At 41.7% G+C, this 17,710-nt stretch overlaps 1 protein-coding gene across 9 annotated transcripts in view; it reads left to right on the plus strand.

Moving 5' to 3' along the window:
- Rbp6 (RNA-binding protein 6) overlaps positions 1–17,710 on the plus strand; it is a 1,210,230-nt gene that overhangs the window by 1,162,591 nt on the left and 29,929 nt on the right. For 2 of the 9 annotated variants that reach the window (XM_076519698.1, XM_076519691.1), the window contains exon 12: positions 5,931–6,002. The exons of the other annotated variants lie outside the window; for them this stretch is intronic. In XM_076519698.1, the coding sequence (XP_076375813.1) occupies positions 5,931–6,002 (72 nt within the window). The remainder of the gene's footprint in view (positions 1–5,930; positions 6,003–17,710) is intronic. 9 annotated transcript variants of the gene reach the window in all.

Genomic DNA, 17,710 nt, shown 5'->3' on the forward strand with positions numbered 1-17,710 from the left:
AGAGAGTACCGACCCTCGTAGAAAAAGATTACTGCACCGAAGCAAACTGCACGAGGAGAGAAAGACAAGGACAAGCAAACCGAGAAAAGGGGAAACGAAAAAAATCCGAGGAAATTGTGCTTTTTGTATCGTTCTCCCGCTTACCTTCCACGCCTGTTCAATGTCCTCGATCTCCACCCTCCGCCGCCTTCCTGTCGAACATTGAAAATCAAGCGTAAAAGCAAGGACGACACTAGAAAAGTGACACATACCGCAAAGCCTCGGCGCTAAAGCGATTTCATCTTGCGATCCGCGTCGAAGTACGATCGATCGCGTTTTCAAGCTCGGACTCGACGTAAACACATATGTATATTCCCTTGAATCTCGTATACTAAATACCCGGCAATCTTGTTATCTTTTGTACTTCGGTATTATTGTTTGCCAACGTTTGTTGACGCAACCACGCGAACACACAGACATCGGATGTAACATGCGAGGAATATTCGAGTTTAAAAGATCATTCGTTGCGAACCTCTCGCGCCGGTAATTATGCAATTAGAACAATTAAATATTGCGTGTTATTACAAACAGCCTCGAGGGAAACGATTTGACGAACAATTACAATCGGCCGGGCTTCTAAACGGAACAATTGAAAAAACGCCGGCACAACAAACGCGGCGAAAACGTCTACGAACGCGATCCTGGTCGTCGCGAGAGAGGCTGGACGACATCACGACGATCAATTGTAGGTTGACTTTAATGAAAACAATAAGAGTGTCCTCTCTCGCAAGGGAACTGCTACAAGGTATCCGATTTTTCTGAAGATTCTGCATGAAGCAACTTTCTAACGGTGGAAAACGTTTCCGACATCTTTGTGTCTTAGAAAATGATGCGTGGAAAATCCTGGGATAATGCTGCAACAATTTTTACCGTCCACTTTTAATTTGTAACGCTTTGTTCTAAACAACCATATGTTATAAGACGAACATAAACGAAAGCGAACTTTTGTATAGCATTCAGAGAAATTTACAATGTAAGGATTAGAACTATTGTTAACTTCATCTCTTGTCGATATACAAAGACGATTTTAGGAAACCTGAATGTAGTCTGTAACATTAGGTTATTGAATTCAAAAGATTATTGAACACTAAGTAAAAGTTGACATAGGTTTAAAAACTGGACGCTACAACAGCATTGTTAAAATGTATCGAACATAAATAACGCTCAAAGTGTTGTCATGTGTTACACTAAGAATCTAATTCTTACGTTGCAAACTTATGTAAATACAATACTACTTTTGTTTGACAATCATCGAATAATTGAAGAAGCTGTTCATTGTATGTAGAATGTAAAAAGACAGTATGAAGTTTAGGCACCAAAAATTTTCGCTGACACTTTCCGTAAACACTTTCAACGAATTAATCGTCGAGAATTATCACACGTTGAATCAATAAATCTTTACTTTGATAATTTACTTTACTTCGATAATTGAATTGTCCAAGGAATTTTGTGGAAGTGCACGAAGTCTCGCAATCTACCGCAATTTCTCACCCGAAATTAGCGTGCAAATTAACCATCAGAAAAATGAGATTCTTAGAGCCGTTCCCTCGTCAGCCTTGCTTTCTCGATCGTCCTAACCAAGATCCTTACGAGATCCTTACCAATCCACGTCCCGTCCCGATGTAACGTAGCACGCGTTCGCGCAAACTGTGATCCGATTTCGATTCTGTTCTGTTCACGGAGTTGCCGCTAAACGAAACGGACGAAGCAAATACACAGTAAACGCGTCGACAACGTGCCAAGCACGTGAACACACTACCATCAGTTGCGTACACGTACGGAAAATAAAGGAAAGAGCAAGGACGAGGACCTCCTCGATCCTCGTCCCTCGAATACAATTAATAGAATGCGAAGATTCACGAGGAGAGCATAAATCAGGTTTAAACGCTCATTTGCACGAATTCTAATTTTCTCGATGGAAACAAGCGAAGAGATCGAAGGAGTGCGTTCGAAAGAATATTGTGAGAACGTGTGAGAAAGAGAGAGAGGGAGAGAAAGGAAAGAGAGAAAGAGAGTGAGAGAAAGAGCGCGCGAGAGAGAGAGAACGAGTGTGTGTGAGAGAGAGAGACATTTGAGTCGCTGGTGTAATAAGCTAATGCCAAAGAGAAAGACACATCTGTCCTGAGCTTATACATATGTTAAACGACACGATGCTTAAACAATATTATTGATACTTTTATGCGTGGCTATAGTTCGCTCGCGTTAACGTCACCGTCCCCTACACAAAACAAGGAAAACCGTATACTGTTCGATCACTATGCGAGAATTTTTGGCATCCCCTTCGCGTTGCATTTGGTCATTCCGTCTGTCGACGTTTCCGTACGACTATAGTTCGCTCGGGAAGCAAAGAAAAAATTGAAAATGGCAAATGGAAAAATTAGCCCTAGACGATACTCGATCCGAAACGACGCGGTTAACGTTATCGAGCTATGGTCCGATTGTTGCTATTCGTAAGATTGTTGTTATATCGCTGTGATCGCGCGTGGGTTTCTATAATACGTTGCCCGATCCGGGGGATCTGATCGACCGACCGAACCGAATCGATCGATCGATCGACTCTTCTCGCGCTCACCGAATCACTTTTCCGTCGACGTGCGGGAGAAACACGCATACGTAAGAATACTTGAAGGAAGGCGCGCGCGTCGTTCTCGTCAAACCGGCTCGGAACAATTGGGGAAACGTTCGAAACATTATACCGTCCATGATGTTGAAATATTTATGCATAATCGCCGCCGAATGATGCAGACATTGGATTTCGCGGACCGGCTCTGCCGTTCGATCACGGCCTTTCTGTTGGAACACCGACTTGGTGATCTCGAGGACGCGAGCGACACGATTTTTCGTCTTTTCTTTACTATCGCGATCGGTTTCCTCCTCGTCGAGCAAAAGTACCTATCCTTTTGATATACGGTGCGTCGCGCAACCGGTCGTGCAAAATCGAGCAACAATCACTTGGAAACGAAGAACGCGAGCTCTAGACTGTAGACGTTCCTGTTACACGAAAATCGCCGAAGTTAATTACGAAAGAAACGAACTACAAATAATTTATACAGTTTTAATTAGTCGCAAATGGTTCAAGGATTTTCTTAAATTCTTTCAATGATGATTTCGTACCTCAGCTATTAATTTTTGTCAGTCACAAGTGCTTTTTAACGGCACACGTCGTATTCACTATTACCTTTCTTTTTATTTTATTTCTAACTTAACAACTAATCCTGTCGCTCATCGTATCGCAGTATAAATTACATTATTACATTATTAGTATACATTATATATGTAAACAGAAATGAACTGAGCCAAAAGGTTCATTTCCGAACGCAGGAAGTAGTAGTTCAACTTGTATTGTTTCTTCGTTTTCGATGGATTTTGCAGATTCCATCTCCAGTCGCACGACATTCTGTATTTTAAAGCTTGTTACGAAGAATTTTCGATGACTGTTGTTATCATTGCTACTGTTATTGTATCGTTGGTTCGCGGTTCGAACGTTTTGGTTATCGGGGGCGCAGTTCGAATGGTTCAGTCGCGGGAAGTTTTTCTCTGGAGGTCGCTTCAAGTTTTCTTACTCGTGCATCCCGACGAGATTCGACTCGGCCCGGTGAGACTCTATTATTATACATACACTTATGATATCTTTCTCGATGTAAATTGCAATCAAAGAGACGCTTCTTCTCCGACATCCCTTTACGCTCTATATACGATGCGTCTTGGTGAAACGATGAACGACAATTTGTAACGTAAACGGGGGTTGAGAAAATCGTGCTATTACCGAGACCGTCTTGACCAGGGTTCGGGCAATCTATTAAAAAACACCGACGATAAGACGAGAAGAGAAACGAAAGATAAGCAAATTAATAAGAGGACATCCGCAGTCACGAGAGAGTTTTGTAAATGTATCACGGGTACTCGGTGAGGAGAGAGACAGAAGAAAAAAAAATGCTAAAAGAAAACCGAAAAAATCGTGGACAAAAAAATGAGATAAAGAGGATACAGATACGATAAACGTAACATCAAAATGTCCATCAGAGGATCACTCTGGAGCAAAACGAGAGAAACAAGTTTATTTACACATGCGTACATATTAACGACACAATGTAATGATTCGCTGATGCTCTATTATTATAATAATTAAGGATTATAAATAATGAATGTCTGTAATAAATAAAAACTACCACGCAAACGGATCAGAGGGGATTGAGAGGGGAACGAACATCCATGGCGCGTCTCGTACTAAAAGAAACTGAAAGAAAATGTCTTTAGAGAAAGATCGAACGCACCCCATGGGAATCGCCAGGGGAATCTGTGGCGTTTTCTTTCAGTACGGGATCGCACGTTTCAATTCGAGATATACTATGAGCTAGGTACCACCTAACGCGATCGTTAAACTGCTTTCGGTGAAACAGCGAATACGTTTGCCATTCCACTATTTTTCTGGTACACTTTGGTACCAAGTTTTTCAGGACGTAATTACGTCCGCGATATCCAAGGGGGATGAGAACCTGCATACGTACACACAAAGACACGTACACACATTAACCATATTATTGCGCACTCGTGGCAACGAGTGCAGTTCTATTATTACATGTACACAACCAGGAAAAGTTGAAGGCAGCGAGAGCAACTTTCGACTTGAATTTTCTAGGATGTACTTGAAACTTTCGATGCTGGATTAAGCGCGCCGCGTCGTCGATGAAATATCAAAACGTCGCGTTACATCTCCTCAATTAGAATTCACGGTTTACGTCCCAGGCACGCTGGGAAAATTCAATTCAATCTCCCATTAATCCGGATCGAGTTGAATCGCGAATGCAAATACGCCCGTCGCGTTTTACGGCGAATTTTCTATTAAAGATATAACGCGCCCGTTCCGCCGAATTATCGAGGCGAGACGAATCTCTGATGAGTGCCAACGTTTGATTAACAAGATATTCGTCTAACGAATATACAATATTCAGATAAACTGTGGACTGCTTTGGGTGTTCTTGCTTTAGTTGATGAACTGCGACGTTCGCTCTCTATAGTAGCACAAAACTGGGCGGGCTGCAAGGATCGTTCGGTATAGTTCACTTCGCTCCCATTTGTCGACCTCGCGTTTCCCCCACTCACCTCTTCAGCGGCAACGCCTCAGCCACGCCTATTGCAAGCAATAGAGAAGGAATGTTGTGATAAATTGATTCTGGCACAAATTATTTTAGACTGTGAAACGAATTAGTCCATCCTCTTCATTCATTGGCTACAGAGGGAAATTCAATTTTATGATGGAATTATAAACACGTCGACTGACGACAGTGGAGGAAAAGTATTGCAGCAAATTTTTCACTAGATTAAACAGTTACATTTTATTGTAAAAAAAATAAGGGAGGAAGTGCTACACAATAAAATTGTATTATAAAATAGAAAACGTAGGAAATAAATGACACAGTCAGCAATGGATAAGGAATATTACAACAATTTGCTTCTAATTATTGATCAGATTATTTGAGGTATTAAACGCAACGAATCAGACTAGTTCATGGTTTATTGACATCGAAAAAAAAGACAAATTTCAATATGAAATGGAAAACATAAGATGTAAATCTTTTTACATGCTTGACATATATGTTAATGCAATGTCAACTATGTAAAGAAAGATGATGCATCACTAAAAGAAGAAACTAGACCAGTCCACAAGAAATTAATTTTGGTACCGTAGGCTCCCGAAAATAAATGACAGAACGTCTTGAACCACTTGTCGATCAAATCTGGCCTATCGGAACATCTTGATCCAGCATCCGAGGCAGTTCACGTAGCGTTGTTGCGCCCCCTGACCTTTATAGATGTTAAACTTCCATAATCGCGCTGTCCGGGGGAAAAGTGTGCATAATATAAGATCGGTGATGTCTGTTGTTGGGTAGGAGCGGTTGTGTACCGCGCACTGGGGCCAAGGGTGGGCCGAGTGTCCGTGAGCCCCAGCGGGGGTTGCACCGGTAAGCTTCAACCCCAAAGTGCCAGGTTGTTCCACCAAGTTCTCGTGTTCTCGCTCGTGTTGACGGTAACCGTAATCCGTAGTACGTAGCACGTACCCAAATTCCACGTACACCGACACATCACACTGCCACGCAACCACTCACTACCACCACTCACTACCGCCAGCATCCCCTCTGCTATCGTCGAGCCACGCGTACTCTCGCGAGAACTATGTATTTCTGCTTTTAATTCGTCATTACCATCGAAAAGTCCGCGCACCGCCGCAGCAACAGTCTTTAATACCGAAATTCTCTGACACGCGAACGCCAGGCCGGGTAATTAAAGTTTCCATAACGGAATCGGAAATAGAATTGGCTCGGCGAGTCGACTCGAGTGCCGCATTACCCGCCGATCGATACCGTATAATTATTAAAGTACAATGGGAGCCAGTTGATCGACGAAATACGCGCGTAATTAGCCGACGCTATAACCCTGTTATTTTTCGTTTGTATGAAAATGACGCCGACGTGGATGCAATTCGCGTTTCAACGTTACGTTTGCGCGTTGACTTGCGGATTAGGGCTGCTAATCGAATATCGCGTAACTTGAATCGGCTTGAGTGGAATTGTTCAATTGAGGACGATGATTTTGTCGCTGCGTCGTTCAAACTGCATACTGGATGCAACGCTGATCTCAGCTACTTCCATGCGTTTTTGCGACGATGTACCGCATCGCTCCGAAACAAATTAGAGATATTGATAGTTTAATCCTCGTTTGTTTAATCTTTTAGTTTAATAGTTTAATCTTTCGTCTCAATACAATCGTGCCTGGTCGAATATATTGCTGCAGAACGCATCAATATATTGTTATCAGACGCATCGAAAACGCATTGAAACAAATGAGATGCGACCGGAATCGCAATCAGTATAATCTTAGCGTTCGCAAGTCAGCCCGTATATCCGAAGTTAGTCGAAATTTGAACCGATTTCCGCCGGCTCCGACGACGAATTCATCAAGGATCAGATCATTACCCGATCATCAGTTGCGCATGAGTACTGTATGTTGATTCGTAATCGTGGCTTGGTAATCAACGTGAATTCTGTTCATCGAAAATCTCGGCTCCCCATTCTCGCAAATCGCAACACGTACACATCCGACTCACTCAGACCTTCTCACTCTTCACACGTTACTTGTTCTTACTTGATTGGATAAGAGTCCTTGTTGCCAATTAGTTGTCTTAGGTACCCATAGTTCGAGCATTTGTTGCCGATAGTATTTATATTATATATTGAATTGGTAGGATTTTTGGTACTATATCATGTTACATATATATATATATAATATATTATATATTATAAATATTACAAATTTATGGAATGCTTAGGAGACAGAACGCCGTATGTTAGTTGTGCATCCGTTTGTTCGTTGTTTCGCCTGTAACCATTTCGTCAACGAGGCCGACGATACGCGACGTCACGAGAGGTATCCGGTTGCGTGACGAATTTCGGCCGAATATTCATGAAACAAACAGGACCAGTGAAAGAGGGGGGAGGGGTGGGGGGTGGGGAAGTTGGAGAGGAGTTGGAAGAATTGTAACGTATGCATTGGCCGCAAAATTGCGCGTTATTGGAATAAATTGTTCTCCCCATTGATGTTCGGGTCTCAATTTTATTTGTTATTCTAGTCGTTCGCCGTCCGCGTTGTACTCGCACTTTTCGTTATCCGTGACGGGATTGATTGTGACAGAGACGGAATTTAATCCCGCCCGGTGACAGAGCGCGGATAAAAGTGACGAATAATAATTCACTCGGCATCCCCGGTAAATAGATTTTCATTCGTATAATATGAATCTGTTCGCCCGAATTTTTCACTTGATATCAATGGGCGACCGATATCGCGACCGTTCGCGGTCGTTAATTCACCTGACCGGTATATTTACGAATGAAATCGTGCTTCGCGTCGGTTTTCATTAAAGTGCAAATGTAACGGCGGCCAGAAACGCACGGATGTCGAGTAACTAACGGCACAATGCTGTGAAGTGTTCCTACATTAAAAAAGTAGTCGGAGTCAGAGAATCAAATGTTTGTTCTAGACTTCAATTGTTTTAGACGTATGAACGACATTTATAACGTGCTTGTTAGCAGATTGGGCATTTTTGTAGCGAGTAAAAATTGTTCACGTTGGACACCGATGTCAAATAAAAATTCGTTTAATAATTTCTAGGTCGTCCAATGTTTTTGCGATATTTAATCAATTTAATTCTATCATAAATGTATAAAATACGCTGACTGCTAATTAGCATGCTGACTTCTCTGCATATTGTACAGCGTGTCCGACGAAATGTCTGGAACGCAGTTCGATTGATTTCAGAATCGAAGTATTGTACATAGACAATTTCTCTTTACAGTCATTCCTTTTTGGATACCTTTTAGGTCGTCCGCTTCTTTTTGTCAAAAATAAGTACTCACTCGTTTCGTTCGATTAGGTAGCAGACATTAGAATGCATTTCAAAATTACTAGGTTATAAATTGAATTGGAACAAACATATCGAAAAGGTACATAATCTGAAAAAACAGAGCTTTCTATTCGAAAGAACTTGGTCCTCTCTTTCCAACTAATTTTTAAAAATTTCTTTACGCATTGCGAAGCTAGTTAAACGAGACCCGGTAAAATTCTCTTTAAACGAAATTTCAAACCTGAAACGAAGATTTTGCTCTTGTTATCGTCGAACGACCGGTGATTCAACAAAACCACGGTTTCACGCTGTGTCCATTATTCGAATAAGATTTCGCGAAAGGTATCCCAGCAGAGCGCGACAGAAATGAATTACAACAAGCCGAGGGAATCGCACCGTAAGATCTTTCGTTCTTTGCGAATCAAACGCGGAAGCGCACGAGCGCGTTGCAAGAACGTTTCATCAACGCGAGAGGCGGGGACAGAAGAGCGTGAAAGAGATACCGAATTGTTCCACTTTTTTCCCCGATACGAATTACGCCGATGGAGACCGGTCGATTTCTTGGATTACGCGCGAGCTCCGGAAAGCGGAAATGTCGCCGCGTGTTTACGTCGGGCAGCGCGCGCGAGCTCGCCCCGCGATATATTAATAGCGGCCCTATTAGGCGGGGCCCTGTAATCGATGTCGATCGGGAATAATCTTCCGATAGGATCCCGGTCGGCGTCCCGGCGCTCCCGTGTTTCCCCGTCGAAGGAAAAACACATATTTTACGGACGGTCGGGCGGGATTTAATTCGCTGAAAAGTTCGCCGACTGGGCTCTCTCTGCTTTTCAGTCGGATTCGCTCGAACAATAACACGGGGCCGCTTTCATCGCGGCCGTGTCGGCGATTAAAGGCAAACATATAATAGAATTTTAAATCTGTTACGCGGCCACTGATACCCGAGGAATAAAAACATCTGCACTGTTAATCACAGGCGATCCGGGAATTTCGACGATTGCCGCGATGCAAGTCGGGCCCGCTCGGCCGAGAAGGGTAGGGGATGATCGCGAGTAGGGATCAACCGGGGTTGGAAACATATATACAGCAACGGAATCGTTGGATGAACCGGATTCGCAGTTTGATCGCCGATAAAGTCTCCGTGTGATCCACCAGTGAACCTTTGATACAACGATTTTCCTTAATCAGAAACCTAATCGATATTTAGAAAAATAGACGGTGCTTTTGTACAGGGATAAGTATCGGAGAAGCAAGTTAAGGGCTCGATATTTCGTTGTTCATTTGTCGTACGACGACTCTGCTACTGTTTGACGTTGTATTCCATTGTTCGACGTCGTTTAACGTTTGATGACGGTAATAAACTTTTTCCAAATGCAGAGAATGTCTCGTTTGTCCATTCCTGTTTGTTCATGAATGCAGAAATGTATTCGTTTCTTCATTTCATCACTCTAGAACAGACGTAATGGTGTCTTCCGACAAAATATTCAATTTATCGGATGTAATTCTTATCTTCTATCCTTGTAATAAACAAACTACAGATCTTTATACTGGAGAGGAATTTCCTTGCTTTGTTAATCATTTTCTATACTCTCAAACTTCAATCCGTTCACTGCTTGAATATTTGTCTGGAAATATTTGTTGTAGACGCGTGAAATCCGCAGTCTAAATAATATAGAATTGTTTTCAAGTTTTCTGTTACAATTTTGGTATTATATAGGGTCCGGGTATAATTTTTCTACGCATTCGCAATGGAATTAGATTTCGATGAGACACACCACACACACGACAGAGCCACGTTGTCGCGTCGTACGATAAATCATAACGTGTGCGCGTCCCTTTAGGGACGAGCTGCATCGAACGATTTCACCCGCTGCGCGTCGAAACTTTGAATTACTTTTCGTCGACTCGTTTCAATCTTTCCCAGTTTCCCGTGCAACCTCGTCCTCCCGGCCCCGTTGTCCGTAATGCATTTCTGTTTCTCGAAGCGACTTCTGTTTACTCGGATTGATACAAGATTCCTGAAACTTTCCGGCCGAGGCTCGCTTTCTTTTCCACGGACCGTTGCGCGCCAGAATTAAATGCGTCCTTTATATGTATATTTCCATTGAAAGTATTCCGCCAACAAAACTGCATCTTATTAACTCCATTATCGGGCTGCTATATCGTTCTTCTAACTGTGGATGCGTTTTCTGACGAACGTAAACGTTTAGCAAAACCTTATTTTATTATTTCATATAAAACGAATTTAATTTCTTTAGAAAACCATTTTTTAAGCTCTTACTTTTTGGATGAATATGTAAGAAGAAGAACAGTCAAAACTCGACATAGTAAATTATACTAGGATCTTGTAACTACATTTCAAACATTTCATTGACGTTTCAATTTGTAGCATTTTCGAAAAGTGTGTCTTTGATTTCCAACCAACAAAATGAGTCCAGATTTGTTATTGTAATATCCCTTTTCACGAAGTTATAATTGTTTAAATATCAACTCAATTTTTGGTGGCACTATAGCACTAAAGAATCAGATTTTACACTCACAATCTTTAGGAAGGAAACTAAAGAAGATGCAAGAATATTGTCTAGAATCAATTTCAAACTCACTTATTCGTAACTTGTTTAAATAACAATATTATAACAAGTTTATGTAACAATTCACGCGACAACTATTCGATTAATGTGGCATATTCATTAGAACGTTAGATCCTCGGAAAAAGCATCCAATAAAACTGAAATCTAACCAAATTTACAAACTCTCATTAAAATATCGACAGAATGCATCCTTATTTTTCTGGTCTGTATCATCTCATCCATTACGACAAACAACGTTCTTGCCCTCCAGCTTCTTCGATACTCTCCACTCAAGCAACGCAGTAAATTATCTCAGAAGGCACACACAGTAAGATGAGCCGTCGGTGACTTTCGTGTTCCAGTCGCCTAGTTTCAGTGAAACATCGGTGTTCGTTAGCGTTGCGGCACATTGTCCCCGTGAAGAGCGGACATGGGTGCCGTGTACGCTCGGAGCACAGTTTGAAAAGTATCATTCTCTAGACTAGATTGTAATCAGAACCGTGTTAATACTTCGTTTGTGTCGGCGAGATCGTTGTGTTCTTTTTAAATAACAAGCGTAGATCGTAAGAGTGTCCATATATTAACACTGTAATTCTTCCTATATATATATTCTATTATCTACGTGTCGTATTCTTCTCCATAGTGCCTAGACTAGCTGACACAAGTAATCGTAACGAGAGATCTCTTTTAATTTAATATGTATAAATCTACATATACATATATACATACTATATATATATATTATACATACATATTATCCCGTATCTCGTACTGGTGTTGGATGACTGCCTAGCTCATAGTAAATAGATTACTTCCAAGACTTTCCAGTTTCTCTTAATCGTAATCAGTAAACAAGCCTAAAAACCGCTACATTAGTTTTCACTAGAACTTTAGACTGACGTCTTTAGACCCGTTCTCACATGGAAACGACATGGCGCGGCCGGATGTATCTGTATGTAAACGTAACTGTGTAGCATGGGAAAGAAGAGAAGCTTCTTTCGATCATCCTTTCGAGACGGTCGCCTGAGCCGCGGAAAGGATCAGAAGCCAGCAAACACTTAGGTCTGGTCCGGCAAACTAATTCGCGCGCCTATATCGTTCGTCCGGGCAGCTGTGCATGCACTATCGGAGCTCGATGTGTGTAGTTCTAGTGAAAACTGAGGTCCGCAACCGGGTCGCGAAAGTAATGTTCACCCGTTTGGCCGCGGGACCCATAGCCGGAACGCAGGCGACCGTCGATGAAGATCTACGACCCGGTTTCATTTTCGAATTGTCCGGCTACACCGCCGCGTCTATGACTATTCATCACGCTCGGGACCGCGACAAGCGCGTGCAACTTTAATCCTTTTCTCTCGGAATCGTTCGCGATCGTGTTTCGATCCTATCGGAACCAACCATCCCCATATCCGCCCATCCACTCGCCATAACAACGAGCTCGTAATTCTTCGGCATTCGGGCGCGCGATACGCGATACAAACCGCCGGGCTATGGGTCACTTTTCGTATCCGCGCGAGAAATACACACGAATTTCGATTCGAGTCGAGTAGAAAACGCTAACTAAAGAGAGGAGGGGACAGACGTCTGGGACAGGATCGTTGCCGAGACCGATGACGAAGACTACCTTCAAGAAGCAGCTCACCTAGGGGCGAGTAATCTACCATCTACCTAAACCTACTGTCTCTTAGAAACGTCGTCGTATTATCAAGTGGTTTTTTATTATTATACAGTTATTCATAGTAATCTGACCTAGTATGCGACCGCGACGGGCTGATCCTTGATTCGACTCTTCCGGCAAGACCATAGGTGTCGCAGAGTTGGGCGATAGGAGAGCTTCATCTTTTTTCTTCAACGCGACAGTCTTTCTCTTTGCTGTAATTGTTCCTTACTAAAAATTATCGTTTTAGCTTGCCTCGAAATTTCTTTTCGTTGTTAGATAGTATGAACGAACGAACGAATTATCTTTCACTCGGATGATTTTTGTACGTAGACGAATTACATACTGCCCAACTCTGGCGATTAGTAGTACGAGGCAGCCGATCAGGTCTTCCCGTCGTAGCGCAAGAAACGTAGTCATTTAGACAGATCGAGCTGAACGGATTATCAATAGTCTCTGGTTAGAAGCAGTTTGTAGTATAAACGAGATTCGTTGTCGAACTTTTGTAACTTACACGTTTACAGTAATTAATATAGTGACGAGTTAAGGTTGCCAATATTTGGCGCAGCAATTGAAGAGTTTTCACAAAGTGGCATTTATCGGTTCTTGAATGACATCGTATGCCGTGATTGGCAACCTTGGCGGTGTTTAGGCTACTAGTCAGAATTTTCGACATGGAATAGAACACGTCGACCGACCGTAAACAGTATCTTTGTCTATTGGAAGACAAGTTTTTTCAGTGTCGTCTCAGTTTGATTAAATGGTTATAGACACAGTAGTACGATCACGGTGAATCTGGGTCCTGTGGCGAGCCGATCCACAGGCTCGGGCTCGCCGATCCATATATTATCCATAGATCATATAGTCGAATTTGATAGAACAGTAGATTAGTTGCGTAGATAGTATGAGAGTGATACCTTTACTTTTGTGTGTCGTGTGTATATCCGCAGATTTAACTGTCCGTATCTTTTTAATACGTACTTGTTACCACGTTATTCTATGTACATTATCCTTTTTTGATCATTGTACCTGGAACCAGAACCCGTTGTATTCTACGACTAGTATTTGACTAGTAATTCTTTTGATATCTATACATTACATATATATTTATACATAACTAGTTATACCGTAACACCTGTTACTTCTCGACCAGTTGTTACTGTTTAAACACCGTTGGAGTTTACTTGGCCACCTAGTGTTTAGAACGCTAATTAGTAAATAGCCGAGTGAGACACATTTGGCGCGTACGTAGTTTAGACGTTTCAACGTTGACCATCGATATATTACATATATTTTTCCACTATATACTTTGTGCCTATATATTATATGTTTACATACCTTCGAGATTTTACGATTATTATTCTTATTCTTATTATCGTTATTCGTTCTTATTATTATCGAATTACATGTGTGTAGTTTAGGATGTGCAGATTAACCCAAGTTTTTGGAAATGTGTTTCGTTTGTTAACGCTTCGCGGTCTCGTTGCTGCAGGAGCACACGACTAACAAAGCCCGCTGACAATTAACATGTAAACGAACGCGATCGTGATCGTGAACGTGGATCGTTCACCGAGCACGTGACTCGTCCAGTGTGTTGCTTTCGTCGGAGCTTTTGGAGTTATTCTTTTCAGAGGTGCTTCTCTACACTATGACGATACTAACCGCGATCGTCTAACTGCGACGGGAACTCTAACAACGACGATCGCGACGATCCCCGTCGCGCTGAAATCGTGGCATTAAATCGTATCCGATGCGCTCTCCCGTCGGAATGAATTTCTCCGCGCGGCAAACTTTCATTAACCGATACCAAACAATACTTCCTTCCTCTTATCGCTTCCTCAGCTATCTATTTATTCCAGACCTGCATGCTACGGCGATCCGACTAATATTTTAGGAACACGTATTTTACGAACACTACCGAGCCTGCTTCTACCTATACCCAATGCATCCTACCGATGCCCAATCCCGCGCGAAGGAAACAGTTCGGTGCACAAGCAAACATAATGCTCGCGAAATACGTACGTAGATCTGCTCTCTTACATTAGAACCGCAACAGTACTTTATTGCGTGCACGAGAGAACCTGCGGATATGGGTCGCAAGAACTCTCTTATTTTTTCACGGAATCAGTATTATCCCGTTTCATGCATCCTTTCGACCCGGCCATCTCCCCTTTTTTGTTGTGTTGTGCTCGAGCTCTTATAATATATTAATAACTTACGTACTTGTTCAATACTTTCTCGAAGTAATTCGTAGCACAAGATTTCCTGGTAAATTTTCCATGGCTAACCCTTTGCACTCCACAATGTTTCTACGATTTGAAACGGAGTCTAAATATTATAGTATTGCTCACGAAATTTTTCATTTGTAATCGATATAACGTAGTTAGACCAATCAGTGATACGGAGAAAACATTTTCGTTGAATACAAAAGATAGATGTCCTTAGTTTCTTTAAAAAAGGAAGTAGAAGTAAATTGTTTTTTGAAACGTGATGACTAGATCGCGGATTTTACGCACTTGCGACGAAGATAAAGAAATTAAACACAAAATATCAATAACATGATAAAGAAATCAGTATTACTAGTGTACAATTAATATCTTATGAACATTATTTCTGGAAGAAATCACACTGTTTAACTCACTTTTTTTGTAATTGATGAAAACAATTTTCACAAAACTCCGCAGCATAGCGACAACATAAGAGCACAAAGGGTTAATCCAATAATATCTCTCGTACTAAATCTTTTTTCAGTTTTAATTAGAAGCAGAGTGAAAGCCAGGAAAAATATTATTAAAATATTATTCAACCTATACAGATAGCTTTTTGCACATCTGTAAAGCTGCATTTACTCGATCTTCCAGCTGGCCACAGAGATACGTATTTTAATTTTGTTCTCCACATAACAGTGCATTTAAGTGTTAATCACAATTTGCTCTTTCCAATTATTCTCTCGCGATAATAAATCTTTAAATCGTCGATCTAGCCGTAGTAATTGAATGGATTATAATTATAATTGCGTAAGTCACATTTGCCTCAGATTCAGAAATAAGAAGTGCTATTGTTAATTAACATGTGTATTTCGCTTGCTTTTTAGACATTTTGGCATGTATAGATTACCCTTTAAGACATAAGTCAAAATTTTCGTAAATGACACTTACGCCACTATGATCGTAACCCACTCAATCGGCTGAACGCAGTACTGTCGAACCCAGCCGAATGTAGGCGGCTGTCCGCGCGTTTTCGAAACTTAGTTTCCCATTCGGCAAATTGAACGCGGTCAGTTTTTCCCCGTTAATTTCCACGGAGGAGCCGCAGAGCGATTGTACAAAAACGTCGGCCGCAGTCGCAAGTATTTTGATTTATCCGCGGCGCACGCCAGTTTTTTGATTCGGCCGCGTCAGCATCACGCCCGACGGAAGAATTAATTGCGACCGGTAGCAGAACGGCGAGGCGACATTGGCCGGTGAGCTGTGTGCTACCCGGTTGAAATCATTCACCTGTCCGACTGTCACAGTCTTCTGGCAACGCCGATATTTCATATCCCCGCGAGTGGATCTCGCCGAGCAACCCTTTTATCCAGATTCTCGATCGTATCTACGTCAGCTGGAGATACACTCGAAATAGATGAACTCTTGGCCTAGATCTTTATGCGTCCGGCGTTTTCAATGGGAACGATCGAGGCCCTCGCCTTCGAGAATCTCCGCCTCGAGATCCGCATTACACTGTCCCTCTGTGAATTTTCTTCGGGAAGACGTTTTTCACGGTTCCCTTGATCCGACACGAGCCATCTTTGCCTTTCTATTATTCGAAATCCGCCGGAAGCATTTCGAATCTCGCTTTTGGCAAATGAAACCTCCTGCAATTTTGGACCAATTTTCAGTTGTTTCTCTTTACTACTGTCGATACATTCCAATAATTCAATCTTGGTATTGTTATTAGAGATTAAATCTTACTGCTATCCGGAGAACTTTCGTAAACTGGAAATTTATTCTAATCAATAATTCAAGTCAGTAATTCGATACTTTTGTTACGAAGTGCTAGAAGAATTTCTTTTATTTGTTCATGTTCCGTGTCTTGCAAAATGTATTTCTTACACTATGACTGTTTGAATCACTTCGATCGAAATAAAACTTGGTTTATCTTCTAAAAAAAAACTTCATATTCAACTTCATTAGCATCGAAGTATTCCTGACTTCTTCTCTTCTGTAAACCAACACGAATCTCTTCCACAATATTTTCCTTGGTTTTATTCGATTTTGTAAACTTATATTGATATTTTATGATACAGAGAATTGAATTAAAATTTGTGGTAGATCGAGCTAATAGTTAAATTGCACCAAAAGTTTGAACAGTTGCGGAAGGTTAAACAGGGTTCGGTTTCTTGGCGAAAATATTTTTCCTCTTTACCAGAAACTACGAGAGTCTCCTGCCATAGAGTATCGATGTCCATGCTCGCAGGATCCAGAAGCTCGGCAACCATTTCCGACACACGTGGCCCCCTTCTTTTCACGAAACGTCCGATAAACGTCTGCGGCCAAAGTTTTCCAGTTCATTCGTCACTCCTTCTGACAGCACTCCGATCTCGTTCTTTATGTCCACGTTTCTGCTGCCACGTTGGCCTCACGGTTGCGCGACGAATGAGCTTCCATTGTCCAAATATTTGCACTAAGCTCGATGGACCGGCTACGGGCTCGTGGATCTCCGTCGTCGCAGAGAAATTCTGAAATGACCCAATCAAACCATCGCAGATACTGGGTAAAACTTCGTGGGTCCAAAAATCGATTAAGTCTCAGAGTATACGGACAATTTTGTGGTGTTCCAAAATTGTAACAAATCGAGTATCAAATGTTCAACTAGCTGAACGATTTTAACTCTCGTACGAGCTTCGGAATAACGTTTAATGTCTTCATTGGTCTTTGTGAAAAAATAGATCTGTACGTTACACTTCCTGTGCTGCGATGAATTTAACATGCTTTTACCATACTAAGGATGTAATATGTTAGAATAAATGATTAAATAATTAAATAGTTAAGAACACATAGAATGTTA

The sequence above is a fragment of the Megalopta genalis genome, chromosome 3, assembly GCF_051020955.1.
Source record: "Megalopta genalis isolate 19385.01 chromosome 3, iyMegGena1_principal, whole genome shotgun sequence".
NCBI lineage: Eukaryota > Metazoa > Arthropoda > Insecta > Hymenoptera > Halictidae > Megalopta > Megalopta genalis.